The 16,870-nt window shown below is 41.0% G+C and overlaps 2 protein-coding genes across 7 annotated transcripts in view; both read left to right on the forward strand.

The window, feature by feature from the left end:
• The window catches only part of LOC308406734 (arf-GAP with coiled-coil, ANK repeat and PH domain-containing protein 3-like), a 69,667-nt gene extending 65,590 nt beyond the window's left edge, over nt 1–4,077 (forward strand). For 2 of the 5 annotated variants that reach the window (XM_080897923.1, XM_080897925.1), the window contains exon 25: nt 3,230–4,074. In XM_080897923.1, coding sequence (XP_080754049.1) covers nt 3,230–3,336 — 107 coding nt within the window. In that variant the 3' untranslated portion in view covers nt 3,337–4,074. Of the gene's footprint in view, nt 1–3,229 lie in introns of all 5 variants that reach the window. The other 3 variants (XM_080897922.1, XM_080897924.1, XM_080897926.1) reach the window with 2 other exon arrangements.
• Nucleotides 4,078–6,117: 2,040 nt separating this feature from the next.
• On the forward strand, nt 6,118–16,695 carry hipk1a (homeodomain interacting protein kinase 1a). Of its 2 annotated transcripts, none has more exons than XM_080899731.1 (16): nt 6,118–6,467; nt 7,606–8,342; nt 9,164–9,537; nt 9,623–9,746; nt 9,901–10,020; nt 10,102–10,188; nt 11,121–11,302; nt 11,412–11,562; nt 11,923–12,127; nt 12,224–12,342; nt 13,602–13,753; nt 13,855–14,007; nt 14,102–14,269; nt 14,391–14,584; nt 14,858–14,988; nt 15,103–16,695. In XM_080899731.1, exons 2-16 carry the CDS (start codon nt 7,608–7,610, stop codon nt 15,523–15,525), a joined length of 3,318 nt encoding a protein of 1,105 aa, XP_080755857.1. In that variant the 5' UTR covers nt 6,118–6,467; nt 7,606–7,607; the 3' UTR covers nt 15,526–16,695. The 2 variants fall into 2 exon arrangements, with proteins under 2 accessions (XP_080755857.1, XP_080755858.1); XM_080899732.1 differs by having other exon boundaries at nt 13,605–13,753.
• The last annotated feature ends 175 nt before the right edge of the window (nt 16,696–16,870 follow it).

The raw sequence follows: 16,870 nt of genomic DNA on the forward strand, positions 1-16,870 counted from the left end.
AGTACAGATAATCAGTATTTTTTTGTATTATGCTTAACAGCAAGGCAGATGGTATTTTTTTAAGCTGGATATAGATTTTTTTTTTTTGGGTGGGGGGGGGATTAACACCACAACCACACAGAACGATATTAATGTTCCCAATATGATATAAAAATCACTCGTTGGTGGAGTTATTCTTTAGGAGAAACTACACTGGAAGGTTTTTGATAAGTCACTCTAAACTACCATGTTACTGTATATACAGTATTTGTATGTTAAAATGTTTGTTTATGGTAATCAGATGTGTCACGCCTAGGCTTATATTGTTTGTTAGTTTATATTGCATGGGTGGCTGATGCCCAGGTCCACTGAAGCCCAGTTGCTTATTTTTAAAGTTCTGTACCCAGTATACGTGAATATGTAACATTGAATATTGTTGGAAAATGTTAATATCCATATTATATAATACCAAATCACGACAACAGTGCATGAGGTGACATCCATGGCAGAAATCAGTTAATGCAAACAGACTGAACACCCTCTCCTGCAATCATCTGTTGGCTGGGTGACAAGAACAGTGAACCTGGCAGCTCAACACTTTTTGTTTGATCCGCTTGCTAGCTTGCAGTTAGCGACAGTGTGTTATCCAAAGCCTACATAAAAATACAGACAGACTCCCTTCAGACTGTTGGGGTTTAGCTCAAACCAAAGAAAGCTTGCAGAGCTTTTAGAGAGCAGAAATGTTTTTACCAATTTTAGTTTTATATGGAGAATCTTAACAATCTGGGACTGTCTAAAGATGATTATAGTAGAGATGTTTGTGATTTCCAGATTAGTTTATATAAACGCTATCCACTGGAAAGAGCATCATTACTGCCTAATGGTGTTATTTTGTAATTGACACTAAAGAAAAAGTCTTATGATAAGCTTAGACAGTGTAATATCCCAATGCTTACAGCTACTGGTTTAGCCCCTTTGAGTAAATTTAGTTGGAGAAACTATTTTGCCGCCAACTATTTTCTGACTCCACAAACCTTCCTAATAATTTTTGTACAGTCCCATTCTTTTATTTGCCAGGTAAAACTGTTTAAACGATATGACATTGACAGGAAGGGTAGCTCGCTCATTTCCGCACTTTGAAAACATGCCGTCTCTCAGCCTTTCCTTTTTTGTGCAGTACGTGGTGTCAACACCACCAAAACACTCTCCAAAAGGTCTCAGTTTTTACAAGATGAATGATGTCGTCGACAAAGCATTAAGCCATTGAAGGATTAGGTGTTGTACAGCTCAGTGTGTTTACAGTGACTGTTGTGTATATAAACGCAAAAACTATTAACACTTTAACTTCTAACAGGCCATTTCTAACTTTCCTGTACTTTTTTTTTCCTGTCTCTTGACTGTTTTCTGTACAATTTCTTTGAATATTGTAATATTGTAAAAAACAAAAAAAAAACAAAAACAAAAACATGCATCTCAGAATTTACAGTACTTGTGTGTGTTAACACTAACTTCTACCTATGTTTTCCTCTTTGTGTCTTCTAATATGATACTAAAAAATAAACAAAAGGTCTGACTAATCACTAACTTCTCTCTTTCTTCTGTGCTTTATTTCTTCTTTCACTTGCTTTACTAACTTTACCACAAAGCATAACTATGAAGCAAATAGCAAATAACTAATATATTTAATATTTGAAGTGGCGTGTGTGTGTGTGTGTGTGTGTGTGTGTGTGTTTGGAGGGGGGGGCTGTTTAGTGCATTAAACAGTATGATAGATAAAAATAACAACACATTATATAAAAGTTATAAACTGAATTGTGTATCATTGAGTAATTTAAGTATTTGATTAGACAGTCGATCAATAACAGATACTCCTGATCTCAACTCATTAAGTCGCGACATTAAGTCCACAGAATCAGTTTCTTCCATTCCAACAAATAAATTTATAATTTCTATGTAATGTGGGTTTTTTTTTTTTTTGGGGGGGGGGATTTTTGGTTGATATTCAATTTCTCTTCAGTAATATGAGACGACCATAAAAGTGAGAGACTGTTCATTTCTTTGTAAGTGAGCAAACGTATTAATTCAGCAGGCAAAATAATCAAATAGTATGGATAACTCGATATTTTCTCTTTTTATGACCATTCTCTGTAAACTCTAGAAATAGCCTAACTGTTTGGGAAAGTCCCAACAGGTCAGCAAAGAAATACTAAGACCAACCCATGCCACATTCAAACTCTCTTAAATCAGCGGTCCCCAAATCCCGTCCTGGTACTGGTTCGTGAGTCGTTTGGTACCGGGCCGCGACAGTTGGGGCTTGGGTGTGAAATTTATGGTTTTCAGGGTTTTTATTGTTTTTATCATTAACTCTGTTTCCCTGGGTCTTTTCCCATGTGTTATGAATAAAACTTCTTTGTTTTGGTACCGGTACTGGTTTTATTTTGTTGTACTAATTTGCGACACCTTAAAGGCCGGTCCGTGAAATATTTTTGGACATAAACCGGTCCGTAGCGCAAAAAAGGTTGGGGACCGCTGTCTTAAATTATCTTTCTTCCTCATTGTGATGCTCAGTTTGAAGTTCAGCAAGTCATCTTGACCGGTTTTAGATGCCGAAATGCACCGAGTTGCTGCCAGGTGATTGGCTGAATAGATAGTTGCATGAACAAGAAACTTAACAGCTGTACCTAATAAAGTGGTACTACTAAAAAATCCTTCTGTTCATTATTCGAGGGGAAAAAAAAGAGGCAACAAAATCCTTTCTACTGCCTCAATTCTCTTAAGACTGTGGGAACAAACATTTGTAAAATATTCTGAGAGCAAAGGCCAAACACAGATAGGAAAACCAGCTCAATAAGGAATGTCTATAGAGGAAAGGAAACCTCCATAAATACCAGGAGCCTTGAACTCTCTGACTCAGAAACAAGCTGGGAAAACCAGGAATTTTCATCCCCTTTTTAATTTTCTGAGCCTGGCAGCTCTCACGGACACAAAAGACTTGAGTTGCTTTTGTTGTGGTAGTAGCGGTGGTGGGCTCAGCGGTCACCATGACAACAGGAAAAGTAGAGGCTCAGTATTTGGAAAGTTGAAAGAGGGGAAGCTTCATGGTGCCTCGGCCCTTCATTCAGAAGGCTCCTCTGTTGTTTCCTTCCTAACTTTCATTTAGAAAGATGTTTTGACTCTTCAAAGAGCTTTGGGTCTCGGGCTGTGGTTTTCATCGTCATTTCCTGTTGTGTTTTCTCTTTTTGTTCATCAGGAGACGCCACGTACCTTGACATCTTCCGAGAATTTTCGCACATGGCTTCCCACAACCCAGAAAAGCTGAAAAGAAGGAGTTTGCACTTCCGACACTCCTTCAGGTAGTCCTTCAAGAGTCGAGAGAGGGAGAAAATACTTGAAAAATGCAGCCTTCCAAACATTCACCACAGCTGGATTTCAATGAGAAGAGGAGCCTGATGCTGCTGAATAAATTCAGCCATCACAGTATACTATACAGTCAGTTTATGCATTTTTTGTAGCTTTCTCTGTGTACAGAAGCTATTTATGCATTTTTATACAAAAAATGCATAAATAAATAAACGTCACATTTAAAGTTCATTAAAGTGAAGAAATTAATGCATTTTAGTTCAGTTACAACTTTTATTTTGATAGGGTTTTGTTCTATGAGGATCTGCTGGTCTTTTCCTCTCAGATATATATGTGTATAAATACATTGTTAGTTGAGCACTTGTTTTGTATGAACCATCATTTCTTTGCTGATTCATTACATCAATACTTTCCAGTATGTTTGATTGTATATGTACTGCATGCATGTACTCCTATTATATTTCAAGGATAAGAAATTTAATATCATTAGTTATTATCATCTTGATAAGCAGTTTTGATCTGAAACATGTTCTCTTTATCCTTTGTTTTTGCATCGACTATGCTGGTGTAGTCTTGGTGATGTATTTTTGTCTGCTGTGGTGTACCACTATAAAACGCAGTGCTTCTGATGCTGTAAACAAGCTGTAGAGACAAAAATAAAAATGCTAATATATCTGAAAAGGCAAGATGAGAGATGGATGGAAATAAACATCGTCTGTTCGACTCACTCCGTTTTTCCTTGTCGCTGAGACAACAGCGCCTCCTTGTGTTGAAATGTGTGACAAATTGATCTTTTTAATTAGGGAATAATAAAAATACAGTGAAGCCCAATTTCAGTTGACTGTAGCTATACAGTTTATAAATTCAATATGTCTGCTAATAATTTCTAATTTCCCAATAAGTCTTTATTTGTGTTTATTTGTCAATATGGTGTTTACAGCCACCTTTCCATGGAATATTTAGCTAGAATAGCATTATCACAAGTTTTAATTAGGAGAACAAAATTCTAAATTTAAAAAATATAAATAAATAATAAGGTACCAGTGGTTAAAATGTGATCGATCGATCTCTCTCTCTCTCTCTCTCTCTCTCTCTCTCTCTCTCTCTCTCTCTCTCTCTCTCTCTCTCTCTCTCTCTCTCTCTCTCTCACTCACACACACACACACACACACACACACACACACACACACACACACACACACACACATCCAACTCCATCTTTCTCTCTATATAAAGATGTATATCTATCTATAAAATTCAGTAATTCAGTTTCTATAAAATTCAGTAATTCAGTTTCTATAAATGAATTGATTACACATTATTTTTCTGTTTAATATATTTGTAAGTAATGAAATTAATGGATAGATGGGTGAAAGATAATCTATCTCTAAATTGTTTAATTTTAAAAGGTGTACAAAAACAATATTAAATTTCCATGGGTTAAAAAAGTACATTTTTAAATATATAAATAACGAATGGAATGTTTTAAAAATGCTGTCTAAGAAGATAAAATAATAAAATCATAATTTAATGCTTTATTTCCATGGTAACTGTCCATCAACTGTTTAAAAAAAGATGGGCGTAGCCACTGTGGCATCACCTATCAGATTTTGGACATTGCATTTGGAGGTGGGGTTTGTTCCTTTTAGAACCAGAAGTGACCATATTTAGACAAAAAAAGTGCAGTGCAAAGTTAGCCGTCTGCATTTTCAAACTGTATTGAGTGCATCTGACAGATATAAACTTCTACAATTTCACTCACCAAAAGAAATGTGGACAGTCAAGGGGTCAAGTTAAGTGACTTCAGCTGAGGTGAGGCCTCTCTGGCAGCTGTTGGCTGAAGCTGTCAATGAAAGCAGCCACACCCTTACATTTAAATGTAAATCACATCAATATAATAATGATAACAATAATAATAATCTTTTTCATGATCCAGTGTATACTGACGGTTTTCTTAATGTTGTGAACTTGGGGATTTAACTCCTTTTGGAGCCAGCCTCAGCCGACCACGGGAGGACTAATTTTTCAGCCATGAACGTTGCTTCTCAGGTCCTCCATACAGAATTATAAACTTATACTGTATATTAGTCACTTAATCTGATGATTTTTCACTAGTTTCCATGTCATAATAATAATAATAATAATAATAATAATAATAATAATAATAATAATAATACAATATAAATAACTGTTAATAACAACATTAACAACCTAGTGCTACCACCTTATAGAAGGTCCTTGAGGCTCCACCAGTACTGAAGAAGGTACAAGTGGCACAGAGGGTGGTCAGGACTACAGACTATGGACAACAGTTTGTTCAGTGTCCACCTTTCTATCACAGCTTCAAAAATGCACAATTTGCTGCCAATCACAGAGCCAGACTAACTACAGAAAACTACACTCTGCTCCCCACAGCTGACTGATAGAAACTCTCAATCATTTTGCAGCACACATTAAGCATCTCGGCTTCCTTAGTAAACAGAGCCTGCTCATCCCCTTCTTGTATACAGACTCTGTACTAGTCTTCAGTCAAGTACTTGGACTCCTCCACCACATAGACATGTTGTCCCAGGACAGACAGTTCAACCAGTGCTACTCAGAGAGAAACTACAGGGAAAATGTCACGAATGTAGTTATACATATATAGTCACAGGGTTAATTAAAAGAGAACCGGATCGGTCTAATAAAGATAGGAAAATAAGGAAGAGAGATACACTTGGGAGATACACGATCTTTGACTGCAGGAGACGCACGTGGCCGTTGACGTCCGTCACATCTCGCCGCCGGTTACGTCGGCAGGACAGGAAGTGGAGCGAGCAGACTGTGATGATGGAGCTGTGTCCCGGAGACGGTGCTCATCGGGATGTTATCTGACATTTCGAGAGAAACGACAAGCGTAATGCGGGTTTGTCGCGCGATGTGAGACAGCGGATCGGAGTCAGGTATGACTCAGATATTCGTGAAAAAGCTAGCTGGCTGTTAGCTCGGTTAGCTCTCATCCTTCCAGCTCCGAGCAGGCAGCGAGCAGCTCCGCCGACCCGCTGCTGCACCACACGGAGCTGCTCGGTGAGAAGATGACGAGGCCTTAATATCACACAGGCAACGGTGTGCAGAGTCAGCAAATACAGGTACTGTCAGTCAGGTTTGGGAAAATGCTGCTGGGGTTAGTTACTGCCAGTTAGCGGAAACACATGTTAATGATGTCTAAGTCAAGTGGTTTTAGATGTAGCCCCAGCTTGATAGTTTCTATTGGGTCAAAACACTGGAATCACACTTTTCTGTGCTAATAAATGCAATATCACAAATCTGAATAATAAACAGTATATAGCTCAGTCCAGGTCTCTTGTGAAAATGTGATCATTTTTGTCCTTTTATTTCATTAAACCAATCAAATACGGGTTTCAGTTCTGGAGATTTAAATGTCCACCCCCAATATCTAACAGTTACCAACAACATGTCACTCACAATTAACTTTAACTGATGAAACTCATGCCTAATCGGCCTACAGATTATTTGAATTTCAAAAAAGTACCAGTAATTCCTGTGAGTCAAAATCTCCACTCTGCTGTAAACGCTCACCATGACAGTTTTTTTTCCTGCTCTTGGCTCTGTGTGACGTGTGCTCATCTGTAGAGTACAGTTCTAGTTGTGTGCCCGGAAGCTCCACCCACCTGCTTTTATGGGAGGGGTCACTAATCAGAAGAAATTTGCTTTACGGGAATCAAATCGGCTTGTTTCAGACTTAAGGAATTAGGGATAGCTACCCTGCTACAATCCAAGAATAAAAATACAGAGCCGGAAATTAGTTTAATACGTCCACTTTAATCATAAATAACATCCCAATGACTTGTTGAAATTAATAGAAAACAAATTGGGGGGGGAAAAAAAGAGTCACGGGGTTTAAAAGACCTGATTTTAGGTAGACTATATGAGAATCATTTTCCTGCTTAGGTGAAGTCTACTCCTGCAGGATGATTTTTGCTGCCAAGTACTCCAGAAGAGGAAAATATAAAGGAAATGGGATGTAAAGTAGGTCAAAAGTCAAGCGTAAATAGTACCACTGATCACCTTTGATGTTTGGCACTAATCAGATAATTCTTTAATTGATTGATTATTGCAGCTCCAAACTTGAGGATAAAACAGTTAACTGCTTCTGTCTGTTTACACATAATTAAACATAAATAAATGAGTAACATACAAGAACACACACACAAATATAAATAGAGGCTCTAAAACAAAACTAACCCACTTCCTGCTCCTCCACAGACATGGCGTCGCAGCTCCAGGTGTTCTCCTCCCCCTCTGTGTCCTCCAGTGCCTACTCTCGCTCAAAGAGACTTAAAGTGGAGAACCCCTCCTGGGATGCATCAAGCCAGCTGGGAGACAATGGTTACTACCAGCAGAGCTCTACCCAGGGAGCTGCACCCTCAACCTCTGGCTCCAACTTTAACCAAGTGTACACTTCCAACCAGGTCCACCCGCCAACGGCCGGCTCAAGGGAGCAGACGGTGGTGCGGGCGGCAGACAGCACGGGCAGCCTTTGCGGGCCTCCTTCATCCTCCTCTTCATCTTCCTCCTCCAGCCGGCGAATCAAGGATGCAGAGTCCTCCTCCCAGCCGTCCGACCTCTATCACAAGCAGTACAGCCTGAAGAGGAAGAGTGAGGAGGTGGACAGCAGCGACAGCGTGCAGATACTGGAGGAGCTCTCCGCCCCCGTGGTCTCAAACCGCAATGGTGGCGGTGGCGGGGGAACCACCACTGCTCAGTCCATAGCACACTCCACCTCCACCACCAAGAGCAGCAACTCCCACAGCGAGGGCGACTATCAGCTGGTGCAGCACGAGATCCTGTGCTCCATGTCCAACAGTTACGAGGTGCTCGAGTTTCTGGGACGCGGCACCTTCGGTCAGGTGGCTAAATGCTGGAAGCGGGGCACAAATGAGATAGTGGCCATTAAAATCTTGAAGAACCATCCCTCTTATGCTCGGCAAGGGCAAATTGAGGTGAGTACATATTGTTAAAATTGATGAAAGGAGCCTTTATTAGCATATAATTTCATATAATATGAAAATTGGGAATGGCGGTGCATGTATATGACATCATAAATGCAATCCTACTTGTGCTTTTGGCCTGTTTTCAGCTTGTTTGACCATGTCAGCCTCCACCTTGTTTTTAATAAGACATCAATAGTTACCTCAGGACTAGACTACAGCGAATTGAAGCACTGATACATGGCAGGGATTATACTAGATTGTAGACATGGACAGCTGTCATATTTCCTGTGCAGTTGTCAGGCACGTGGACCTCCATAGAGACGCTTGTGCTCACAATATAACACAATATGAAGAGCATCCGGCATGAAAATCTGCCAAATCAAATGAGCATGGCTACCTGCTGTGGTGATCCCTTGTGCAAATGGGAGCAGCCAAAAGCAGGTTTCTTTTATTTGCTTTATATTGTAAGCAGTGTTAGTGGTCTGGCTGCATGGTTGGCAGTTATGGTTGAGATCAGCCAACATCCAGCTACGGGAATACAGATACAATAACCTGAACTTTAGATATTTCAGTCAGTGGCCAATCTATTTGATTGCCGCAGAATTTTGTACAGGTTTTGTTTTATATGTTTTAATTGGAGGATGAATCCTACTGACTTCTCTGATCCTCTGTGTTGTTTCTGCCATAGGGCTGATATGTGATTTTGAGTACTGGTGGTACCGAAGATAAATTCTGTGAACCTTCATGTTTTGGCCTGTTAAGGAAGATGTTACTTTCGCATTCATTTTTCTGTTTATTACCACATAATATCATCTTCCTCCTACTTGCAGGTGAGTATCCTCAGCAGGCTGAGCACGGAAAATGCCGATGAGTTCAACTTTGTCCGCTCGTACGAGTGTTTCCAGCACAAGAATCACACGTGCCTTGTGTTTGAGATGCTGGAGCAGAACCTTTACGACTTTCTGAAGCACAGCAAGTTCAGCCCTCTGATGCTCAAGTGCATCCGGCCAATCCTGCAGCAGGTCGCCACCGCGCTAATGAAGCTGAAGAGCCTGGGGCTGATCCATGCTGACCTGAAGCCTGAAAACATCATGCTGGTAGACCCTCTGAGGCAGCCATACAGGGTGAAGGTCATTGATTTCGGCTCGGCGAGCCATGTTTCCAAAGCTGTATGCTCAACTTACCTGCAGTCTCGATATTACAGGTGAGCATTTTTGCCTAGAGCTATGAAATATCTTGTGAATTACTTGCTGTGATCTTCACATTTATTGGCTTTGATGGGCCTACAGAGCTCCAGAGATTATCCTGGGCCTTCCTTTCTGTGAAGCCATCGATATGTGGTCTTTGGGATGTGTCATTGCTGAGCTGTTCTTAGGATGGCCCCTTTATCCCGGTGCCTCAGAGTATGACCAGGTCATCTGCAGCACCCTTATACACACTGACATTTACATAAAAATCAGACACAGCTGCCTGTCTTGGGACAGCTGTCAACCAAAGAGGCAGTGCCTTTAATTTTAACCATCATTTAACCACTATTTTATACTTATTTTTCATTGTTTTCTCTCAGATTCGCTACATTTCTCAGACCCAGGGTCTTCCAGCAGAGTACCTCCTTAGTGCAGGAACCAAGACCAGCCGCTTTTTCAACCGAGGCCCTGACTCGAGCTACCCGCTGTGGAGGCTCAAAGTAGGTGACACAGATATGAGTCCCCAAACGAGAAAAAACACTTCATGTACTGAAGTGTTGCTGTGGTTCCTTTTTCTGCAGACACCTGCAGAGCACGAGGCAGAGATGGGCATCAAGTCGAAGGAGGCAAGAAAATACATCTTCAACTGTCTGGATGACATGATGCAGGTGAGGAGTTATCCTGTCTAAGAGACAGCTGCTGTAAGCAGATATTTTAAGTGTTGCTCCCTCTTTGGGGCAAAGTAGGACCCTCACAAACATGGCCCAAACAGCAGCCAAAATGGCATGATGGCAAAAACTATACCCTAGATTTTAGACAACAACAGTGTTTCCAGGTAAAGCCCCAGTCAGACCATATCAACAAAGCAAAAAACTGCAGCAATTGCATCATTGCAACAAAGAAATGAAATGCATATGTCTGTTTTTTGTTGTATTTTTGTTAAATAGACCGACATTTGACTTTAGCTAATTTGGTAACTGTGATCTAAGTGTGTTAATGTGTAATAGGATAAGAAATAGATCTCAGAGCGAGTGGTCAGGAGTTCAAGTTGCCGCTGTGACGTGTACTTTTTCTTCTCCTGATTGAGTTTTGCTTGCTTTAATGCTTCTTTGGATTACCTTGTTTAGCAGAGGATACACTGGACCTTTCTCTATGAATAAAGGAAACAGTGCTGTCACACAGTTCATAGCAGTACACAATCCAACAAACATTAACACCATTTCACGTCATAACCTGCTGTTATAGCTGTTGTTGTGTTGATACCTCTAATATGATCAATTAATTTGTCTTCGGTCATCAAAAAGCTTTGGAAAGGCAGGAGCTACACTGAATCATTTAATCAGGAAAACAAAATGATGCACAGGATGAGCAACAATGTGACAAGCATTATATTTTCCCCTTTTCCCTTTTACTTAAATAACAACCTTGGGAATAATCTGGTATTTCTTACTAGAGGTTCTGCTATGCATATTAAAGGAGCATGGTGTAAAGAACCAGGCTCATGTTTTCCATGTAGGCCAGGGAAAAGTAATTAGTAAAAGTTGAAAGGAGGTACTTTTTTGTGCTGTGAACATGTCACATGGGCCGTGACTTCCTGCAGGTGAACATGACAAACCTGGAGGGCACAGACATCCTGGCAGAGAAGGCTGACAGACGGGAGTTTATAGACCTGCTGAAGAAGATGCTGACACTCGACGCTGACAAAAGGATCACACCTATGAAGACGCTGAACCACCCATTTGTTACCATGACCCACCTGCTGCACTTCCCGCACAGCTCACAGTAAGACCTGCGTGGATAAAGAAATGAAGCTACAGATTGTGATGACTGTTGTTTAGCTTCTGTCTGATTTAAATGTATATATTTATATGTATTTGTTTTTATTCCACAGCGTGAAGTCCTGCTTCCAAAATATGGATATATGTAAACGCCGATGCAGCGCCTTTGAGAACGGAAAAAATATGTTTGCAAGCAACAACACCCCGAGTGCAGCAACAAACCTCACTGTCACATTCAGTAGCCAACTTAATCAGCACAATCAAGTGAGAAGATCCTCTCTAAACTGCCTCGGGAACAGTTTGATCTTAAGATTATATTCATAATTTCTGTTGAAGATGTAATTGGTTATTTTGTAGAACAATGCTAATTTATTAGCTTGTACACTTCTATGTACAGACGCTTTCATTTCAAATGGCGAGACATTTAAAAACAACTTATTTACAAGTACTAGATGTAGGAATGCACCAAAGAAACTTTTCCATTTCTGATTCATAGCCTGGCTTTAGGCACTTGAAGACTTTGACATTGTATGCTTGTAAATGCAACTCTCATACAAAAATGTAAAAATCTCAATTCATCTTTTTAGGCATTAATTTAAAAATTTCCTTTGTCGTGTCTTCCAGATGACCTCTACAGGAGGCCAGTCCCTGTCTCTCAGTAGTAATGTCCCACTGCTGAACTATCAGCCTGGCCTCTACCAGCAGGCCACCATCAACATCCCTGGTCTGACCCAGCAGGGAGTTCCTCTGCAAACCAGACCCACCCAGCTCTGCACCCAGACCGAGCCCTTCCAGCAGACACTTATTGTTTGCCCACCAACCATCCAGGGTAAAAATGATGGGACAGTTTAAACAAAAAGTTATGTTTTCTCTCTTTTTCCACCTATATTTTGTGACCAGTTCTTCATATCTGACATTCGTGCAGGTCTTCAAACCTCTAACAAGCCATCTGCTTACCCAGTGAGAATGGAAAACTCAGTACCCTTAGTCCCTCAGAACCAGTCCTCCCAGTCTCTTCACATCCAGCCCAGCATGCTGGCACAGGTAGGATCCTATAAATGCTTAAATTACTAGTATGTGTTACTCATGTTACATTTACATTTACAACTACTTTTTTATGATTTAAGAAGGAAATATTGCTAAATTTGACAGCTGTACTTAAAACGTTTAAATGAAATGCCTACAGTTTTCTTACAGAAAATGCTGCATTACAGATCATTTAATGTTATCAATCTTTAAAGCCCCTTTTCCATTACCCACTTGGATTGGCATGCCAAGACTCGACTCGGATCGACTGGTTTTCCATTACAATCAAGTACCAGCTAATGTGCGTGGTTGTTGTTATAGCAATGTATCCGAGCATCCTTGGCGTAATTAGTATGCAACACAAAACCCTACAACAAAGGTGGACTTTGAAGCAATGATATTCCAGCTGCTCGGTCTGTGGGACCACGGTGTTGTTTTTGTAGCATTGCCAGGTTTCAAAAATGGCAGTTTAGATTTTCGTAAATGAGATGCTCTCATGATTGAGTGACGTCACTGACCAACCAATTGGTGGCATGCAGTCTGACAACGTCACCTTTTAGTATATGCTCAGATTGCTTGGAACCGCGGCTGAACAGGTACTATTTTAGAACCTGGTACCAGGTACTATGACTAAATGGAAAACCCTGAAAAGCATGGTTCACCGTGGCAAGTCGATCCGAGGAGGTACTAATGGAAAAGGGGCTCAAGTGGTCCTTTGGCTTAAGCCTGTGTCCAGTCAGGTCCTCCTGTCTTGCTTAAGAAATCTTTGATGACATACATTTTCAGTCCAAGGGGACAAGTTCTTTTCCGTTTTTTCTTCTTTCCTACATAATTGTGGGAAACACAATTGTGACTCTTTATTACTAACCTATTAGCCTACTAGCATACTTATACAGCAAACCTTTGGTGCCACCTGGTGGAAGACAGCAGTGCACGTCTGTGTCTAAGCTTTGGTGATTATTGTTGTTACAAAGAAAGCGTTTGCTTGGCCCAGATTCATGTGGCATAAATGCTTGGCATCATAATCCATGTGAAATGTTTTCTTTTTAAGCTGTTAAATCACTTCTCTTTCCTTTTTAGCAGTTAAAAATACATCTCTCTCTACACACAGCAATAAATCTGAAAACAATATGTAAGCTGAACCCATGCTGCCTTTTATTCAGCTGGCATAGTGATAGAGGCATGTGCTCACTGAGTCTTCTCTCAGATTTCTGTTTTGCACTTAACACCTGTTTCTTACAGTTTTTCAGCATGCTTGTGTACATGTGCTCACACAGCAGGGCTGGCCAGCGGGAACACAGCAGATTCTAATCCCCTCCACATGGCAACAGATGCCTGGCATGTCCATTCACAACCCGGGGCAGGCTGTGGTGCCAGAGCCACCCATGGGAGCCCACATCTCCGACAGTCAGCAGACTTCAGGCTGGAGGTAGTTTATTCTGATGGTGCTCATTTTTGAGTTAAAATGGAACAGCATCTCTCACAAGTGTAACTGCTTACTTGTACTAAAGCGATATCTCTGCTTTGTAGGGGTCGCCATGGCAGCCAATACGATAGCGTTAACCAGCACGACTCTGGTGCTGGCCGTCATACTGGGACTCAAAACCACAGCTCAGGGGCCGCTCACTCGAGATCCCAACAGGGCAAGAGATCAAAGGCTCGACACGCTGAGAGCAGACCCAGGTATCCTGTCGATCTTTTCATTTCTCACCTTATTGTTCGCATATGTTTATATTTGATTTAAGACAGTCAGTGTGCTGCTTATTCTCTCCTCCAGGCCGGTGTCCTCAGTACAATCAGCCACCAATGTGGTCAACAGCACTTCCTTTGCCGGTGACCAGTCTCAGCCCATTGTTATCTCTGACACACCAAGCCCTGCCGTCAGCATCATCACCATTCACAGCGACTCTGAAAATGAGGATGATACAAAGTTTCCTGCTGCCTGGTGAGCCTCGTTTTCAATCTGGTCACCTTATGTTGCACTGCTTTCTTTTCCCCAACTTTTAGTAGTGTCTAATAAAAATGTTATTTTTAAAACCTTTTACTCTTCTTCTTTTCTCCCGCAGCTCTGGAACAAGTCAGAGAACCAATGTGATCAGCTGTGTGACTGTGCACGACTCCCATGACTCAGACTCCTCTACCAGCAGCCCCCTGAGCCCCAAAACCTCCTCTCAGCCTACAAAGTCTCTAGCAGTCATCATGCCCTCAGTTAAAAGCCAGCCTGGAGAAAGCACAACCCACAAGGCTCCAGCAGCTTCAGGTCCAAAACCGGTTCAAACAGAGGGGCTCATTTAATTTGAAAACTGTGTGCAACATTCTTCTTTGGTTTTGGGATTGAAAAACATTTAGAGTTGACATGCCTATGTGTACATGAACCATCCTATTAAAAGGCAGCACATAAATGATTGAGCTACTGCAGATGCAAAACTGGATTATTCAACAGCAGTTTAATAAGAAAAAAATTGTTTTATTGATTTTTCTGATCTTCTGAGTGCTAACACTTGGCTGTCTTTTTTTTTTTTTTTTTTTTTAGATCAAGCTACAAGCGGCTCAGTAAAGTCCAAAAAGGCATCCACACAAGCGTCTGGTCGGTCAGGAGATTCCACAACCGAGCGCAATCAGCGGGCTGCGTCCAGCAGATCTCAGCCTCTGAATCTGAGTCAGGTAACGGCTTTCAACAGCATGATGTTCTGTGCACGGCGTTACTTAGCATTCTCTGGCCAAAGGTATTGTAGACTGACTCTGCACTTCACAAGCCATTCTTGTCTTTCATTTCAGCTGCAGCAGTCTGTGATGCCATCTTCTCACGAGCAAACAGCAAGCAGTAGCTCCCTGAGGAGGCAGCCCACATATCCCCCTCCCGTCTCCTCCCACTCGTCCTACCGGCTCCACGAAAGCACCCTCTTTGGCTCAACGCCAAATCTGTATGCCTACCCGGCGTCTGCCGCCTTGGCCTCAGTGTCTCAGGCTGTAGACCAGATGCAGGGCGGTACATCCCGCCATGGCAGGGCAAGCGGGGCTTACTCCTCTTTGGCTCTGCTTCAGAAGAACAGCAGCTTAGCCCTCGGGGGGTCTGCTCCAGGACAGTACGGCAACAACCATCAACAGCAGCAGCAGCAGCAGCAACAGCTGGCAGCACAGCCTTTCCAACGCTCCGGTGCCGCTTACCAGCGAAAACTCAACCAATATCCCTACCTGTGAACACTGATGAAGACCAAACTTAGACCGCGACTAGAGACGAGCACAAGCTCATCACAGGCGACTGTGATCGGACTCTTTTTATTACTTTTCTTCTTCTTCAACTCAACTGTTTTTTGCCGCCCAGAGTGTGTTACTATTTTAATCGTCGTCAAGTTTTACTTTAATATTCTCTACCTTTGAGGTTTCTTTGCGTCATATGTCACAGGTTAGCGTGCTGTGAGCACACAAGCAGAAGATAAAGCTAAATTTACTTACAGACTGTAATTTATTTGTCACATATCAACCTAATACTTTGATTTTACGAAAGCTGTGTGGAACTCTACTGTTATGCTGCTATATTAATAATCATCACATTCATCAAATAATGGGTTAAATGACACATTTACATATAAACAAATGCCTCACTTAATTATACCATTTTCTTTTAATTTAAAAGTCTGCGCATTGTGATAAGTTACCTTGCTGTGTTTTATGTTTTATTTATGAATGTACTGTATGTATGTGTGTGTTTTATCTGTACTATATTACAAAAGCTAATGGAGACTAAGCAGCGTACTGTACTGTATAATGATGTGTCTGTGTGTTTTTATTGTTTGAGTACTGGCCATTAACTTGACTATATTTGTATGTTTGGTATACTGAATGATGCATTTCTGCATAGAGTAGGTGTATCAGAGGAGACTTTCTTTTCGTCTGTTTTTTAGTTTAATGTTAAGGTTGCATGTGTCTGACATGGAGTAGCATTCAGGGGAGGTTTGTAATCTGCAGCCGTGCTGGTTTGTAGACAGATTAGTAATGTTTAATTTGTACGGCAAACACATTAATAATACTGGGAAAATGTACAAGTTCTTGTCTTGTGAAGTGATGTCTGTGGAGTAAAGCGTGCACATAAAATGAAATTGGGTATGGCATACGTAGAAGCTGAAGCCATTTAGATTAAAAAATTCACAGTGCTGCATTTTTAATAGTGAATAATCAAATCTGACAAGGACAATTTATATTAAAAAAATAAGAATTAATTGATGTTCAGTATGTCACTGCTTCTAAGCAAATCATTGGTTTGGTGAAATGATGGTTGTTCTTCCAATCCTGCTGTGTTGTGAAGTGCTACATTACATAGAACACACAATGAACCTTAACCCATATATACGCAATAAAAACCTTATTAAAACAGGATACGAGCCTCAGGTGTGCTTTAAAAACACGATACTTTCACACATTACATACAACAGTGCACAGAAGGCGGCCACTTTGTTAGAAACAACTTTTCAACTGCTTTATTATATTTTATCAACCAATCACATGGCTACAACTCGGTGCATGTCGGTATGGTCAAGACAACCTG

This window comes from Rhamphochromis sp. 'chilingali', assembly GCF_963969265.1.
Source record: "Rhamphochromis sp. 'chilingali' genome assembly, chromosome: 12".
NCBI lineage: Eukaryota > Metazoa > Chordata > Actinopteri > Cichliformes > Cichlidae > Rhamphochromis > Rhamphochromis sp. 'chilingali'.

Coding starts and splice junctions, on each gene's coding strand:
- hipk1a (XM_080899731.1), top strand. CDS start 7,608: ATGGCGTCGCAGCTCCAGGTGTTCTCCTCCCCCTCTGTGTCCTCCAGT. Junction 12,343..13,601: donor AGCCCAGCATGCTGGCACAG/GTAGGATCCTAT, acceptor GTGCTCACACAG/CAGGGCTGGCCAGCGGGAAC. Junction 14,270..14,390: donor ACAAAGTTTCCTGCTGCCTG/GTGAGCCTCGTT, acceptor TTTCTCCCGCAG/CTCTGGAACAAGTCAGAGAA.